At 48.6% G+C, this 16,622-nt stretch overlaps 1 protein-coding gene across 6 annotated transcripts in view; it reads right to left on the bottom strand.

Moving 5' to 3' along the window:
• The window catches only part of LOC306808324 (gamma-aminobutyric acid receptor subunit beta-4), a 77,452-nt gene that overhangs the window by 5,094 nt on the left and 55,736 nt on the right, over nt 1-16,622 (bottom strand). For all 6 annotated transcript variants that reach the window (XM_079318785.1, XM_079318784.1, XM_079318787.1 and 3 more), the window contains exons 5-7: nt 6,415-6,497; nt 1,575-1,712; nt 45-197 (exon numbers count right to left, since the gene is read on the bottom strand). In XM_079318785.1, coding sequence (XP_079174911.1) covers nt 45-197; nt 1,575-1,712; nt 6,415-6,497 — 374 coding nt within the window. The remainder of the gene's footprint in view (nt 1-44; nt 198-1,574; nt 1,713-6,414; nt 6,498-16,622) is intronic.

The raw sequence follows: 16,622 nt of genomic DNA, 5'->3' as shown, positions 1-16,622 counted from the left end.
CCCCCACAAAAAAACCCTCCAAAACATAATGAAAAGGTCCATACCCAGTGCCACTCGTGCAGCTGAAGCATCATAATTGATCCAGAAGGAGACCCAGGAGAGGATGGTGATGAGGATGGATGGCATGTAGGTCTGCAGGATGAAGTAACCAATGTTCCTCTTAATCCTGAAACTCAGGGACAAGCGCAGATAGGAACCTGCCAATGAGACATTAAAGGAGGACGTGGTTTGAGAGGAGGGCAAGGCTGTATTTGTGCTAAAAGCTTACATTAGAAGTTGAAATTTTATTTGGAAGAAGCAGGAATAAGAAAAAACCTCCTGTTTTCTGCAGTTGGTTTAGCAGACTGGTCAGTTTTTGCAAGGGGTCTCTTCAGAATCTGCTCAGTTGTCCTAGAGTATTAAGAAGAAAGGAAACTCTGCAAAAATCACATTATTATATCAGCCATCATGGGAGAATGGCTGTTCAGAGCTGCAATTGCTGTTATGGTGCCAGCCAATATGATGGAGGCTTACACAGGAGACTTTAACCCTATATTTGGGTGCCACAAGATGATTTTCCAATGTTTCATGTGCCAGCTCTGCCTCCAAGCAGCAATGAAGATCTGAATCATATTTTTCCCATGCTGTTCTAAAAATGGGTTATGGTTGGACTGGGCAAATTCATATGCAAATAGAGTACTGTTAGTTAATCTGAAGGTCTCTTTTTCATTATTTTCAAGTTGTTGCAACTTCCTCCTAATATTTTAGCAAACCTAGTGAGGATAGTGAGGACAATAAATACTTTTTACAGTCTTTCCACTGGAGCAGGCTAATTTTGACAGGGACAAAACTTTGTCTCTTTCATTGCTGTGAGACAAAGTCCAAGTCATTCCTCCTCCCCACCTGTGTCCCTCAGGCAACACAGGAGCCTGAAACATGGGTGCAATCCTGGCTAGCAGCTAAAGTAACAAGAAAACAGCAGTTTTAAACCATCAAAGGTGGAGGCTGGGATAAAGGAGGTATTGTTCTCTCACCACCATGTGCCACTTGTATGGCTTAAACACAATATTTCACCTTTTTTTTTTTTTTTACAGGTGTGTGCTGTGCTGTTTTATCAGTCAACTCCACCTCAGACCAGCAAAAAAAATCCAACCCCCCCAACTTTCCAGCTGGCAGCATCTAAATTGTCCCAGGTATTCTCTCCAAACCTTTTTATTGCCATGTACAGATGGGTTTGCATCATTTCATAGCCCACTTGCTTCTCAGTGGATGTATTCTCCCCTACCTACTGCACCTTTATTAGCTTTGAGACCCAGATATAAACCACATAAAAATCAGGTGAAGGCTGAGAACCTTCTGAAGAGGTTCTGAGAAACTGAAACACTTGCAGCAAGAAAATGATCCTGAAGGTCTTTGAAGAGAAGTAGACAAAAAAAAAAAAAAAAAAAAAAAAAGGTGCAGTAGACATATTTTTTTAGAAGAACCCCAAGGTGAAGCCTAGATCCTAAGTTAGTGCCCCAGCACCTGAATCAGGGATTCAGAGCAGTTGATCAGCAGGTTTGCCCATTGCAGGCATCCCTTCTGCAGACACTCACCAGTGGTGAAGACAACTTCCCTGCTGACCAGCCTCTGCTCAATGATGGTGAACTGGGGCAGCTCCAGCACCTCCATCCCTGTGACAGCAGAGTCATTCCCTTGCCAGAAGAAGACAATGTCATCCACGGTGTAGCCATCTGCAGGGAGGAAGGAGCACACAGGCAGAGCTGAGCTGACAGGCTGCACCTGATGACACCTCCAATGGCACTAAGGAGATCTGGAAAAGGGTCCAAAAGAAAGCCCACACCAAGCCTACCCTCTCCCTGCTGATTTACTTCCCTTCTTCAGCTGAGCTTGGCAACACAGTCCCCAGCAGAAGAGGAAAAATTGGCCAGAACTCCCACTTCTGGCTAGAATTCAGGAGAAAAAGGTGAGGTGTGGCCCATCCAGCCTTGACCTGCACCATGTAATCTCCATGGCTGACATGACAGGGACTTGTATACCTCTGCCAAATGCACCAAACACAGCGTTTTGCTTTTTAAAAACTGCCTCCTTTTACCAGGAGGGGGAGACCACACAGTGCAGACTGGTGGGACTGGGTAAACAGGGCAGCTCAGTATTAAAAATTCCCTGAGAGAAGATCCACAGCAGCAGTTGAAAAGAGGTTTGAAGATCAGAGCACCTCCCTTTTCTAAGTACTCTTGGTCAAAGTTCAGACCCAGGAGGTGAACAGAGTATCTGAGGCTGGGGGCTGCTTTTACCAAGTGCTGTCTGAGAAGAGCAGAAATGAGAGAAGAGAGGAAGGGGAGTCAGACTCAAATATTCATCCCTTATATTTCAGGGTCATGGGTTTGTTAACTCAGCCAAGTTTCTTGCTTTAACCCCAAAATATACTTGGCAGACAGGGCTGCATGGGCTGGAAATGTGACCCCCAAGTGCTCTGGACTGGTGGGGATGGAACCATGAAACCCCTCAGCCACCAGATGTTCACAGCCCTGCCCTGTCCTTGTGGCAAGGATTCATCACAGCTTGAAAACCAGCAGAGCTTGTGCCATTTGAAGCCCTTTGGCTGTTGCTGCACAAGGGTGGCCTCAGATTCTAAGTAAAGCTTTGTGGGAGCAGTAAGATAAGCCAGGTTTTGTTACAGCTTGGGGCAGGGCTGCTTTTGGAGCATGAGCCTCACCTGTACCCACAGGCAGCTCGTGTTCAGCCACTCAGGAGAGTGCCAGCACACCCAGCACAGGGCATCACTGGGATCAGGGCAAAGAGGAGGCATTGAAGGCACCACCAAGGAGAAATTCTTCTTTGGGGGCTGAGGGTTATCCCAGATCAGAGCTGAACCTTTGGGGAAGCATCATCCTGAAGCTGCTGAGTGGACACAGGGTGTGGTGTGATCTCACAGCTGACCCTGCCTTGAGCTGCAGGCTGGACTAGAGAGGTGTCTTCCCAAATGGAATTATTTGATGACTGTGCAGTCTCTCTCCAACCCCACATCCTGCACTCTCAGCCGTTACTGCACTTATTCATGGATGCTAAAATATAAACCCAATCTTCCAAATGCCATGCCACATCTGCTGCTGATGGGAATCAGCTAAGCCAGGGCTCCACCTCCTCCCCCAGCTGCTCCCAGAGTGGGAAACTCTCACACCTTGGAGCCCAGGGGGTTTCAGGAGCCTGGGGTTATCCTCCTCACACTCTCTGTGCACAGACCTGGTGTTTGCATCACTCAGCCCCAGGGCTGGAACCAGCAGGAGACACCCAAGTCCCCCCCACTCCTGCTGGTGGCTGATTCCAGCAGCTCCAGCACTCTCCCAGCTCAGGAACATTGTGTGTGATTTCACATCTCAATTCATCTGGCTCACACAGATGATGATTCCAGCAGCTCCAGCACCCTCCCAGCTCAGGAACATTGTGTGTGATTTCACATCTCAATTCATCTGGCTCTCAGGTTTCTGTGGGTGTTCTGGATTTCTCCATGAGGTTCCCAAGCCCTTTCCCCACAGCATTCCCCCTCTGCAGAGGTGATCTGTAAACAATTTACCTCTCCACCTCCTCTGCAGTAAACAAACCAAACTGAGCTATTCAGGTTTCTCACTGCACAACATCTGCTCCAGCCCTTGAACCACATTTCAGCATCTTTCCTCAAATTCCTCTGATTGCTCAGCTTCCTCCCTAAATTCTGGATCCAGGACACAGGCAGAGCCCATTTCCCCATCTCAGTGACATGTTCAGAGGCCAGTCAGTCCTGAGCTCTGGTTTATATAACAGTGCTTGCTCCAGCCCTTTGTGTCAGAGCCACAGACCCTCCAGCCCTGGGCTGCCATCCCTTCTCACCTCCAGTGTGGCTCCAGGCCCCTGGGGATGCCCTGCAGAGCTTCACACAGGCACAGGGCTCTGCATCTGTGTGTGCCCAAAGCCCTTCTGGATGGATTCTGGCTGGGAAGGATTCAAATGTGCAGCCAGCACGCTGCTATCTTCATCATCCACAGATTTAACAGCACTGACTTCAAATTTACTTCCTGATCAGCAATGAAAATGTCAAATTACAGTAACTAATTTTAGGGGATCTCACAGTTAACTCGCTCTGTTCCATTTATTCTATGACCTGCTGGTGTTGGGTATCAATTTTTGTATTTTTATTTTTTTTTATTATGGCATTATGCAATATGAAATCGAGCATGTTTTTCATGAAGCCATTTTTTAAAAGTGTTTCTAAAGGGAAAGGTTGCTCGGTCTAAAAATAAATGCTTCTCTTTGATTTCCAGCTTTAAAGGGAAAACCAAATTTCCATTTTACTTCTAAAAAGTAAACGAACTTTCACAAAGACAAGTCATTTCCATCTGAAATATCGAAAAGTATTGATGTGACGTCTTAAAATGTCAGATTAGCAGCCTGTTTGCTGCCTGCCTCGTCAGGATTTTGTTGGATCCTGGCACACAGATAGGGGTATACGTGGTGAGGGTTATTTTTGGATCAACAGGCAGTGCTTATCTCTTACAGATAAGAGCCCCCAGCTGCTGTGGGGCAGGGGACCCCATCTCCCTTCTGCTGCTTCCCAAACCTGGCATCCCTGCATCAAATCTCAGGTTTGGGTCAGTTTTGCTTTTTAAAACACATTGTTTTTATAATTCAGCCCTAAAAAGACTGACTGCTGTTCCAGAGTAGTGTGGAAGCAAAGAAAACGGTGCCCTGCAGATTGTGAATGTGCAAGTGTGTAAAAGACAAAAGCTCTGAAGAATGAAACAATTGGATCTCCTCATCTCAGCCTGGGTCTCAGGAATATTGTGAGCAAATGTAGCTCTGGTGAACAAATTGGCTTGACATGACCCATTAAGAACAAAATCACAACAGGGGGAACTGTGGGTAATTCCCTGCCTCCTGTTTTCTTGGTTCTACTGTAAACTGTCCCCAAACTGCTGAGCAGTGGCAGAAATGACATCCTCACATCCACCCCATGACCCTGCACATCCCAGGAGGGGTGGGAGCAGGAGAAACAGGACTTTTGGACAGTAAAACAATATGGTTATGCAGAAGCTGATTTATTGTTTGCTTTTTAGTTTAAATTATATATTTTTAAGGCTGCTGTTTATGTGATCAGGAATTTTTGGATGGGTGCTTTTATGCTGTTTACGTGCTTTGTACTAGATTTTTAGGTACCATGATTGTTGGTTGCTTAGAACTTTACTGTTTAATTTTATTTTGGGTCTGTTGATTTTGGTATTTTGTTTTTTAGCTTTCTTTTCTTTTTTTTTTTTAATTTAGTACAATTTATGTTTTAGTGGCTTTGAAGGGTTTTAACAAGTTGCAGAAAAACACTTTAAAATGGCTCATGTTTTGTATTGGTTATAAACATTGGTTTAAACTAAGAAATATACAGAAAAACAGTTAAGTGTGTGAAGAAACAGCAAAATATGCAGAAAAACAGCTGGGCAGTAAAATATGAAGAAAACCAGTTAAATATAGTTTGACTGGTGTATATGACACAGACTACAGCTTGGACTTGTTTAGACAAGTCACTGTGGCCCAAACTTGTTCCGAATTATTACAGGTGGGATGGGGATGGCATCTCCCAGCCATGGGTGCTGTGGGACCTCCCTGAGGAAGGAGCAATTCCCAAATAATCAAGGCTGCAGCAGCACTGCTGGGAGCTCTGCTGCTCTGGAGCATCCTTATGAGACAGAGCTGGGCCTGCTCTGCCAGCACAGCTGGAAGAGGATTTCCATGGCAGTCCAGTGTGGATGCTGGTGAGAGTCAGGGAAAATAGCAGTTTGAGTTTTCCCAGGCTACTCACAGGAAAACAGAAGGGAAATAATTAATAAAAAGTTTAACACCTGGTTGTGGACAGGAGGAGTGCGTGAAAAAGGTGATGTTTTGGTAAAAGCATGTTTACAAAAAGTGTTGCCTTCCTTGGACCAATGATCTTAATTCTATCCTTGGTTCTGTGAACCAGTTTATAAAAATGTGTCTGTTTCTGCAATAAATCACTTCTGCTCTCTGGACGAAGCCTGAGTTTCTGTATTCTTTCCCCACCCCCCATCCTTACAGTGACAGTCCAGGGAACATCCAGGTGGGAATGGGGGCTTGGGGGCCACCTCCCACACAGAGAGCAGCCAGCCATGAGCAAACCCAGCTACCCAGGGCTTCCTTCAGGCTGAGGGAGCTCCACCACCCTCCTGGGGCTGATTCTAAAGCCCAGCCTGCTCTAGAGCTCCGCTTCCCTGGGAGTTTCCCCCGTGGGTGAAGGAGCTGTGCCCCCAGGAGCAGGGAGGTGGCAGCAGGGGCAGGGGATGTGCCCCAGGAGCAGGGGGGGTGGCAGCAGGGGCAGGGGATGTGCCCCAGGAGCAGGGAGGTGGCAGCAGGTGGCAGCAGGGGCAGGGGATGTGCCCCAGGGATACGCACAGCTCTCGATCTCCAGTGTGCAGTTCTGCTGGTCCAGCGGGTACCGCCGCAGGTCCATCATGCAGGCAGCCGTGGTGGTGATCCTGAAAACAGAAAATAGGAAAAAATAATATATATATATGTGGGGAAAAACAAACAAACAAACAAACAAAAAAAGCAAAAAAACCCCCCCACAAAATAAAATATATAAAATATATAAAATATATAAAATATATAAAATATATATAAAATATTAAAATAAAAAATAAAAAATAAAATATAAGGTATAGAATGAAAATATTAAAATATAAAATATAAAAATATAAAAAATAAAAATGCAAATATAAAAACACATAAAAATATAAAAGATAAAAATAAAAATAAAAATAAATAAGAAATATATAAATAAATATATAAAATAGATATAAATATATAAAATATATATAAAATATATAATATATAAAAATAGATATATATAAAATATATATTAATATATATATATAAAAATAGATATAAAATATATAAAATATATATAAATATATATTAATATATAGATAGACATATATAAATATATAAATATATATATTAAAAAATCTGTTGTGTCTGCTTTTTCTTACAAAAAACAAAAAACAAAAAAAAAAAGGAGAAATGAAAGGCAGAAGTGAAAGTCAGGCAGCATTTGGGGCCGCTGTTTCCCTGGAAACCAGGGAGATCCAGGGTGGGAGGTGTGCAGGGCGGGGGGCTGATGCTGCTCACCCCCAATGGCACGGCACAAACCCTCCGTGACTCACGTCAGCAAGGCAGCATCTCTGCCCAGGGGTGGGGAGGGATCTGTGCTCCTGCTCGTCTCTCCCTGGAGAGACACAAAGAAGCGGGGAGCAGGCACAGCTCAGGCTCGGGGGGAGACGAGAGGCTGCCAGCACGGAACAGCAGACACGTGTGCGTGAGGCTGAGGATGGATTGATCCCATCACCCAGCAGGGACCACATTATCACCCCCTTCCCTCACGAGTTACCCCTAATTACAGCCCCCCATCCCCATTCCCCTCCATCTTACCCACTTTGCCACTGCCAAACCACAAAGCCAAACCCAAAATCCCAGAGCCCTCTGGCAGAGCCCTCCTGCTCCTGTAAAGGAAGGCACTGGTACACAAATGATTGCCAGGTCATCAAATACACCTGGGGGATGTGTGTGGGGATGTGTGCATCCCCCAAAAATTAAATGTGGGGGGAGGATGAGTGCGGGTGCTGCTTTGGGGGGGACACAGAGCAGCTCGGTGCCCGTGCTGAGGTTCAGCTGAGGATGCCAGAAGGATCTGTGTGTGTGTGACATATTGTACAGGAAAAAAAAAAATACTACGGCCCTGGGATGGAGGATTTTGGGGTGGGATAGATGAGGGCATGAGAGGCAGGGACAGAGTAAACTTCCCAGCATGGCAACACCACCCTGGAGTTAACAGAATGCCCCTATTTCTGAAATCTATTGCTCCCCTCTCCCTTCAATGCAGTCTTCCCCTGCCATGGATGTGTGCAGAGCGCTGGAGAGGGGGGAGAGATTGCTGCATTCTCCCCCTATTTTTTCAATTAACCATCTGGAAGGCATTAATCAAGCTACACATTTTTTACTATGTAGGCATAACCAGTGAACTGTTAACTAGAAAGCTTTATCTTGTGAGCACTGTGGCCCGGGAGAGAGAAAAGAGAGGGGGGGAAAAAAAAACAAGAAAGAAGGGAGGATGAGATGGCGAACCAGCGAAAGAGAAGGAAAAAAAAAAAAAGCAAAAAAACATCAATGATGGAAAAAGAGACCAGAAAAGGGGAGAATATGGGTGAAGCTGGACATAAAATTGGAAATGAGGAGGTGGGGGTAGAAGGTGGGAGGACAGAAGAAGATGGAAGAGGGCTGCCCCAGCAGGGGTATCGGGGCAGGGGCTGTGGCAGGGCAGGCTGGCAGCCCCGCAGAGCTGCTGGCTCTTTAAGAAATCTCGTGTGCTAAATTTATCTTCTCTGCTGTCTGTGAAGTCTGTTTGTAGGAGATGAAGCCTTGAGGAGAGCCTTTGCCACTGCCTGCCGTGCTATAAATAGATCCGAGGAGACGAAGGGAATTTATATATATCCTCACTGGGTCTAGATACAACACTGCAACTGCCCTCTCTCCGAGCAGGGGGCCCAGGCGAGCTCTTAACCCTTTTATCTGTAATGCATTTGGGGTGGAGGAGAAAGATCAGGGTGGGGAGAAGGACAACAGGACAGGAACCACTTAAAAAATTACCATTGTAGCTTTGCCATTGCGTGGATTGCTTTCACAGCCTCCCAGCTTGGCAGGTCTAGGAGAGCAGCTGGAAAAATGACGCCTGTCCCACCCTAATCCTGCTGTGCTGGGGTAACTGGACATTGTGGTGGTAGGGGAAAAGAAAAGGGGAGCTGCAACCTTGGCAGGAAAGCCCAAGGTGGGAGGTGCAGAGCCCAGGGTGGCTGGGACCAAGGAGTGGGATGAGTCATCCCCCTGTGCGCACACAGCATCCACTCCCAGGGCTGTGCTGCACCCCGGGAACCCGCGGCCACAACCGCGCCTCCCCCGAGTGTGAGATGCAAAAAACGTATTCAATGAAAATTTTCCACCCCATTTGTGGAGCCCCGAGGGCTAAAACCTTTGCACGGTGTCCATCCCAAAATCTCAGCCTGGCTGGATGCAGAAAGGACGCCCAGGCTGCTGCTCTGCTCAGAGAAGGACCCTCCTGCCAGGATTTGCTTATCACCTGCAGTGCTGGTTGGAAATGCAGAGCGTGACACAGTGAGATATGGCCACCACACTCCATGCACCAAACCCTGCTCGCACTGGCAGCTGGCAGAAATCCACAGCCACTCCAATGATTTGTTCAAGATCACACCAATTTGTATCGGCAGAGATTTACATCAGGGCAGAGTTTAGCCCTGTTGATTCAAAAGGAAGGGACAGGTAAGACAGAAAGGAGAAAAGCAAGATTAAGAGGACATTTGTCCTGAAAAAGCCAGATGATTTCTTTCTTTCCAATTAAAGGGCAGGTATATCCACACCGTGCAGCTCAGCATCCTCCAGAGATACCCCAGTTAGAGCAGATCTCGAAGTCCAGGTGATCTGCCCATATAAAGCTGCTTGGGCAGGTAAAATGGGAACCATGTCAGGTTTTGGTGTGGTTTTTGAGCAGAGATGGCACAGCTGTGCCAGGCTGTAGCCACCTGCTGGTCCAGAGCATTCCCAGGGACACCAGCACTGCAGGACCAGCCAGGTGTGGGGGCCTGGAACAAGATTCAAGAGGCAGCTGGTCTGGGGCACCAGGTCCAGGTCAGGTCCTGCCTCTGGGCTTCCTAAACCCTGATAAACCAGCCCAGCTTGGGATAAAGCCAGTGGTGTATCCCAGAGAGGATGGAGGTGTTTAGTTCTTCAGACTTCACATCTTATAAAGTATCCTGGACACCAGCTTCCCTTTGACAGACCCTGCTTGAAACCTCAACATTCACCTGCTCCTGGAGGGGCCAAGGAGAGCTTTGTCCAGCTCCTTTGGTGGCTGTGTACCAGGGGCATCACGGAGGGATGAGAGGCTTCATGCACCTCTGGCAGTCAAAGGGGAGCACGAGCAGAACTCAGTCACCCCAGTGACATTTTGGGGTCACAGCATGTGCCACCTCTGCTCCAGAAGGCCACAGCACAATCTTTGCCTCATCCTTTCATGGGTATAAATGCATTACCTTGATACACTCTGAGCTGTTGTGGAGGGATGGGTTTGCTTGGCACATGGGAGGGCAGGATAGGCGGACTGACACTCAGGAGCTCCTGTCTCAACAGGGTTAAGAGAAAACCAAGGTGGTAGGAAAGTAAGAGGTGGGAAAATGAGGAGAGATGATGGCAGGAGCACAAATAGGGAAGGCAGGACTGGAGATGACAGAAAGGAGAGCAGAGAGTACAGGACAGACCATCAGGGTAAGGGAAGAGAGGAGGATGATCAGGGTAAAGCAGCCCGGAGAGGAAGAGCCAGAGGAGAAGGAGAGGTTAAAAGAGGGAAAGCAGCAGAGAGGATACTCAATGGGTGAGCAGGGAGATGAGGAGACAGGGAACAAACCATCATCCTGTAAACAGCTCCAGACAGAGCACACTGCCTCCAGAAGCACAGTGAGAGGGAGCAGGGAGCTCGGGGACCAGAGGGAACGCCAGGGAAGGAAGGATGCCACCTTCCCCGTGGCACTAGCATGAGGAGCTGGCGCCCGGCCAGCCTGCATCTTCTCCCTCCCCCTCCTCCTCTCCAGCTTCTCTACCCACCTCCCTCCCCTTTTAAATTCAGAAATTTGTGTGGTGTGAAATCTCATCTGCTTTGACGGCGATTCACAGAGACACTGCCCGTGGAGAGGAGCGGCTCTCCCGCGCCGCGCTCAGCCAAGAGCCCGGCGCCTTCCTCACCGGCCTGGGCACTCCAAGCTGGGCACACCAGCCTGGACATGCCAGCCTGGAAATATCACCACACCAGCCTGGGCACACCAGCCTGGACATGCCAGCCTGGACACATCACCACACCAACCTGGACACACCAGTCTGGACACACCAGCCTGGACACATCACCACACCAGCCTGGACACACCAGTCTGGACACACCAGCCTGGGCACACCAGCCTGGACACATCACCACACCAGCCTGGACACACCAACCTGGACACACCACCACACCAGCCTGGACACACCAGCCTGGACACACTAGCCTGGACACACCACCACACCAGCCTGGACACACCAGCCTGGACACACCACCACACCAGCCTGGACACACCAGCCTGGACACACTAGCCTGGACACATCACCACACCAGCCTGGACACACCAGTCTGGACACACCAGCCTGGACACACCACCAGACCCAGCTTGGCCACACCAGCTTGGCCACACCAGCCTGGACACACCAAGAGACCTCAGCTCCTTCCACACCAGCCTGACCACACTACCAGACCCATGGTCTCCTTTCCTCCTCCTCCTTCCCCTGGTGCTGGCCACTTTCAGGGAAGCTGTTCTTCATCTTCTGCTCCAGGCAGATCTCCTGTGCTGCAGGCTCTAAAAGCCTTCAGCCACCCATTCATCCTCTGCATCCTCTCCAGAATGCTGGGAGAACTGAGATCACCAGCCACAAGTGTGAGGGGTAAAGGATTCCTTCCCCAAAATGTGGCCTGGCTTGCTAAGGAGCAAGTCCAGGTTTTATAAGGAGGATTGAGTGGGAGAGAGTAGAGGGTCATTACCTTTGAGGCATTCCTAAAGTGAGTGGAGGGTTTTCCCCACTTTTAAAGCTCATCCTCACAAAATAAGTTTCTGCATCATGTCTGTGTCCAGACCAGACCCCAGTACCTTCCACACCAGCCTGGCCACACCACCAGCAGCTCTCCAGCTCCCCTTCCCTGCTCAATCCATCCCTGCCCACCCCACAGGCTTCTGGGTCAGCCCTTCATGTTCTTGACCTTTACATCTCCTTCCCCACAAAAAATATTAAAATATATTCATGCCCTGGCCCCTAATTGTTTCTCCTGAGGTTTGTAGGCAGTTGTGCCATCCAAATAGGGAAGGCCTCACTGCCCTGCTACTGCACTGCACAGTTGGCAGGCAAACACAGATCATCTGGGGGAGACTGGGCTGTGGAGAAAGCACCATGCATCTCACAATAAAAACCAAACAAACAACGCAGAAAAAAAACCAAAACAAAAAAACAAAAAAAGAAAAAACCAACCTGAAAAAGGGACAAAGGGACATGGAAGAGATGTTGCTTGGGCAGGCTGATGGAGATCCCCTTCTCTGTCAGCATTGAGTGGATCAAGCAGAAGCCAAAGCAGCATGGATATCTCACTCTGGAGAGTGCCTTCATCCCCAGAGATGTAGGGACCACCCCAGGAAAAACATCCATGGAGCTCTAAGGCACACAGGGTTAGTTCTGGGTGCCTGGTTGTCACAATGAGGAAAGCTCTGCCCTCTTGGAGTTTGTATGGCCAAAGCAGACGCTGGCATGGGGAGGATGGTGCAGCCTTGACTGCTGCTCTGCACTGAGCCTGGCAGCAGCAGAGCACAGCCCCACCACAGCTGCAGCTCAGGTTGCTGCAAACCATCAGTTCTCCACAAATATTTCAGTTCTCTGACATGAACACCACCAGCCATTTCATTCCCCCTCTGATCCTCCTCATCACTGTTTATTTATTAATGGCTTCTTCTGTCTTATTTGGAATGGTTATGTAAGTGCACGGGCATAGAGCAGCATAGAGCTCCAGGCTGCCATTAAACCCTGCTGTGGTCCAGGGTCTCCTTTCCTCCTCCTCCTTCCCCTGGTGCTGGCCACCTTCAGGGGAGCTGCCCATTCACCTCCTGCCCAGGCAGATCTCCTGTGCTCAGGCTCTGAAAGCCTTCAGCCACCCATTCATCCTCTGCATCCTCTCCAGAGTGCTGGGAGAACTGAGATCACCAGCCACAAGTGTGAGGGGTAAAGGATTCCTTCCCCAAAATGTGACCTGGCTTGCTAAGGAGCAAGTCCAGACTTTCTAAGGAGGATTGAGTGGGAGAGAGTAGAGGGTCATTACCTTTGAGGCATTCCTAAAGGGACTGGGGGGTTTTCCCCACTTTTAAAATTCACTTCTGTTTTTTTTTCCCCTCACTTCTCCCCACTTTTAAAGCTCATCCTCACAAAATAAACTTCTGCATCATTACTGTGTCTCTCCCAGCAAGTTAAAAATGCCTGGCACTGGTTTCTGAGGCCAGTGTCAACTGGCATGGAACAGCCTTGGTCTACACTTCAGTTCCTATCCCACAGGAAAGGGTTTGGCTGTATGCAGAAAGTCTTTTGGGAATGGTCACCAGCCTCTGCTGGGGAATAACTGGGGAATGCCCGAGGGACTCTTTATGGACACAGAGCAAAGCCAGGAAGCAAACTGACTGTGGAGGACACTGATGTTCAGTGTCCAGGAATATTCCCTGACACCTTTGGCTTGGAAAAGATGCTGATTAAAACTCAGTACAGCTGAGAACAGGAGGGGATCAGCACAAATCCCCTCACCACTGCCTTTCAAATTCCAGGGGAGACACAGCCAGCAAGCACCTCACCCTATTTCCCAGTAATGGATGAAATGCCATGATGCAGGGACTAACACAAACACTCCCACAGTCAAAGACAAACATTTAAGCTGCTGGTTGCAACTTTCTGGATCCTAGATCTCCTGAGAAGCTAAAGATGCTCCCATCCCCTCGGGATGCAGGCTCCCAAAGCTCACAGCAGTTTGCAGCAATAAGGAGCAGGGATGGAGGCTCAGGACTTACTCAGGCTCGCCCCATGGGGCAAGTTAGACTCCTACGGGAATTCTGGTGACTAAGAGTGGAAAGAGAGGCAAAATTACTGTTTTGCTAAACATGGGAATAAAACCAAAACCAAGTTCTTATTCTGTGCATTTTCAAAGTCAGTCATAAAAACATGCTGGCAAATGTCACCTTCTGCCTGGCAGTAGGCACAAACTTCCAAGGGCCTGGAGGGATTTATAAACCTGTGGTGAATTTTGCCATTCTTTTAACACAGTCTGATCTTTGCAAACTCCTGGAGGTCATGACTGAACCAAGAGCAAGGCAAGGATATGGAATATTTTCCCCTTGCATCTGTTTGCCTAAAACTAACTCCACAAGCCTTGGCACAATCCTGCTAAGGTCACTCTGTTTCCAAAAGCATCTGTGCTTGCATAGGCATCCTTTGATAAATTACAATGTGCACTGCTCTCAGATGGGAGAGGAAAAGGAAGCTTTTCTAAACTAGTACTCAGGGTACCACTCATCTTAACCAACCATTTTTCCACCCTGGGAGAGTGCAAAGCTGAGCTGCCTTGACTGCAAGGTTTTGTTTTTCTTTTATTCCATCCGAAATGCACCATGCATTTGGCCAGCTGCCAGTCGAATTGGGGGACAAGAGAGAGATAGAACACCTTTCAAAATGTTCTTTTCTTACAGTTGTTTCAGGTATCAGTGACTTGCACTCAACAGAGGCATCTCCCTTCATGAGCTCCCTTCAGGCTGGCACAAGTTGCATTAATAAAACAGCAGAACTGAAACCTGTGGGAGGTGGCAAAGAACAGGCAAAGCCCAGGGACAGGCTTAGGGGTGGTGGCTGGGACAGATATGCAGGAAGATGAAGAGGTGCTGCCAGGGTGAGCTGGGGGTTCAGGGTGAGCTGTTTCAGGAGACAGTTGATGCTCCCTGACCTCTGTTTCTGCTAAGAAACATCTCAGACTCATAGCAGATGTAGCACAGGCAGCAATTCCAGCCAGGATGGTGCCTGCCTTTGTTCTTGCAACATTAAGGATGGAGAAGCAGCTCTGGCTTTGCTGCTTTGTCCTATTTTATCCTTACATGGCTTCTAAGCCTAGTGAGAAATTGCATATTATTAAACTTTCTTCTAGTGTTTCCTGTTAAATCCATCATCCCAACCCTAGGAGACAAAAATACAGGAGAGGATCTATCTAGGATGGATGGATGGATGGATGGATAGCTGGATGATGGATAGATGGATGGATGGATGGATGGATGGATGGATGGATGGATGGATGGATGGATGGATGATGGATGGATGAATGGATGATGGATGGATGGATGATGGATGATGGATGGATGGATGATGGATGATGGATGGATGATGGATGGATGGATGGATGATGGACGGATGGATGGATGATGGATGATGGATGGATGGATGGATGGATGGATGGATGGATGGATGGATGATGGATGGATAGATGGATGGATGGATGATGGATGGATGAATGATGGATGGATGATGGATGGATGATGGATGGATGGAGGGATGGATGATGGACAATGGATGGATGATGAATGGATGGATGGTGGATGGATGGATGGATGGATGGATGGATGGATGGATGGATGGATGGATGGATGATGGATGGATGGATGGATGGATGGATGGATGGATGGATGATGGATGGATGGATGGATGGATGGATGGATGGATGGATGGATGGATGGATGGATGATGGATGGATGATGGATGGATGGATATGAGCCCAACTTTTTGCACCCCAGCTACCACAGTGGAGATTTGTGTTGCCTGTGCCTAACCTGCAGAGGGAGCAGGCAGAGCTCCCAGAGGCAGGGTAGAGCCTGAATCATCTCTCACATTTCCAGACAAACCTCTCTCAGGGAGAGAAAGGGAAGTAAAAATAGTGGATTTCTTCCCTGCTGGCTGTGAGATGGGAGAAGAAAATTGCTTAGTGGTCTCAGTACAGAAAAAAACTCCTCGGTGTTAAAAACTCCTGTCTTAACCCATCAGGCCAGATTCTCTGCAGAAAATCAACGAACACCCGTGGAGAAAACAAGGACATGGCTGCAGACAGTAGCTCCAAGTGAGGCAGGAGCAGAAGAAACTTTTCTATTGGATGGAGAGCTAATAACCCCAGGCTGGGACATGGGGAATGCAATACTGCCAGGGCTAGATCTTGATCAAGGGGCAGGTTGGGGATGGGGGCTGTGGAGAAGCCCCAGGAGGAGCCCAAGCTGTGGGGAGCAGGCAGGGCAGGCTGTGGGGTGGCAGGGGTGGCTCTGACAGTGTCCCCAGGGCTGGATGGGCCATCAGGTGGGATGTTGGACATCACCCTGCACTGCTCCACAATTCCAGGGGAGCCAGAAAGGATGTCCTGCCCAGCAGGGAGGTCTGATCCCCAAGTGGGTCAGCAGTGAGAGGGCTGGTGTTCCCCAGCAGCAGCTGACTGGAGAGAAGTCACCACAGAGAACAGAATTGCTGCCAGAGCAGATGCACCCAGCATCTCTCAGCTGAAACCTGCACATCCTGAGGTGTTTGAAGCATGGCAATTCTCCCCCTTTTGCTTTAAGGGATTTTTTGACACTGGTGAGAGGGTTCTGCCTCCCCAGGAGAGCTTTCCCTGTGCTGGGAGCCCCACGGTGTCTTGGCACCTCTTTGTGCTCCCAAACTGACTCATCCCTCCAGCACACCTCGTTACATCACCAGGGCCAGGAATAAAAACCCCCACCTCACACACGCACACGTTCCCCAGCACCACCCCCACCTTGGCAGGAGGAGATCCCTCCTTCCCTCCTTTGCCTCCACCACCTAATTCCTCTGCAGTTTTCCAGTTGCTCAGTTCATACTGCCTGGGCTCCTCGCCAGCCAGGCATGGTCCACGCTGCTCCCTGCCTGCTTCCCAAAATCCCAAATCCCCC

Source organism: Erithacus rubecula (assembly GCF_903797595.1).
Source record: "Erithacus rubecula genome assembly, chromosome: 15".
Taxonomy (NCBI): Eukaryota; Metazoa; Chordata; class Aves; order Passeriformes; family Muscicapidae; genus Erithacus; species Erithacus rubecula.
This window is presented reverse-complemented; position numbering and strand designations above follow the sequence as displayed.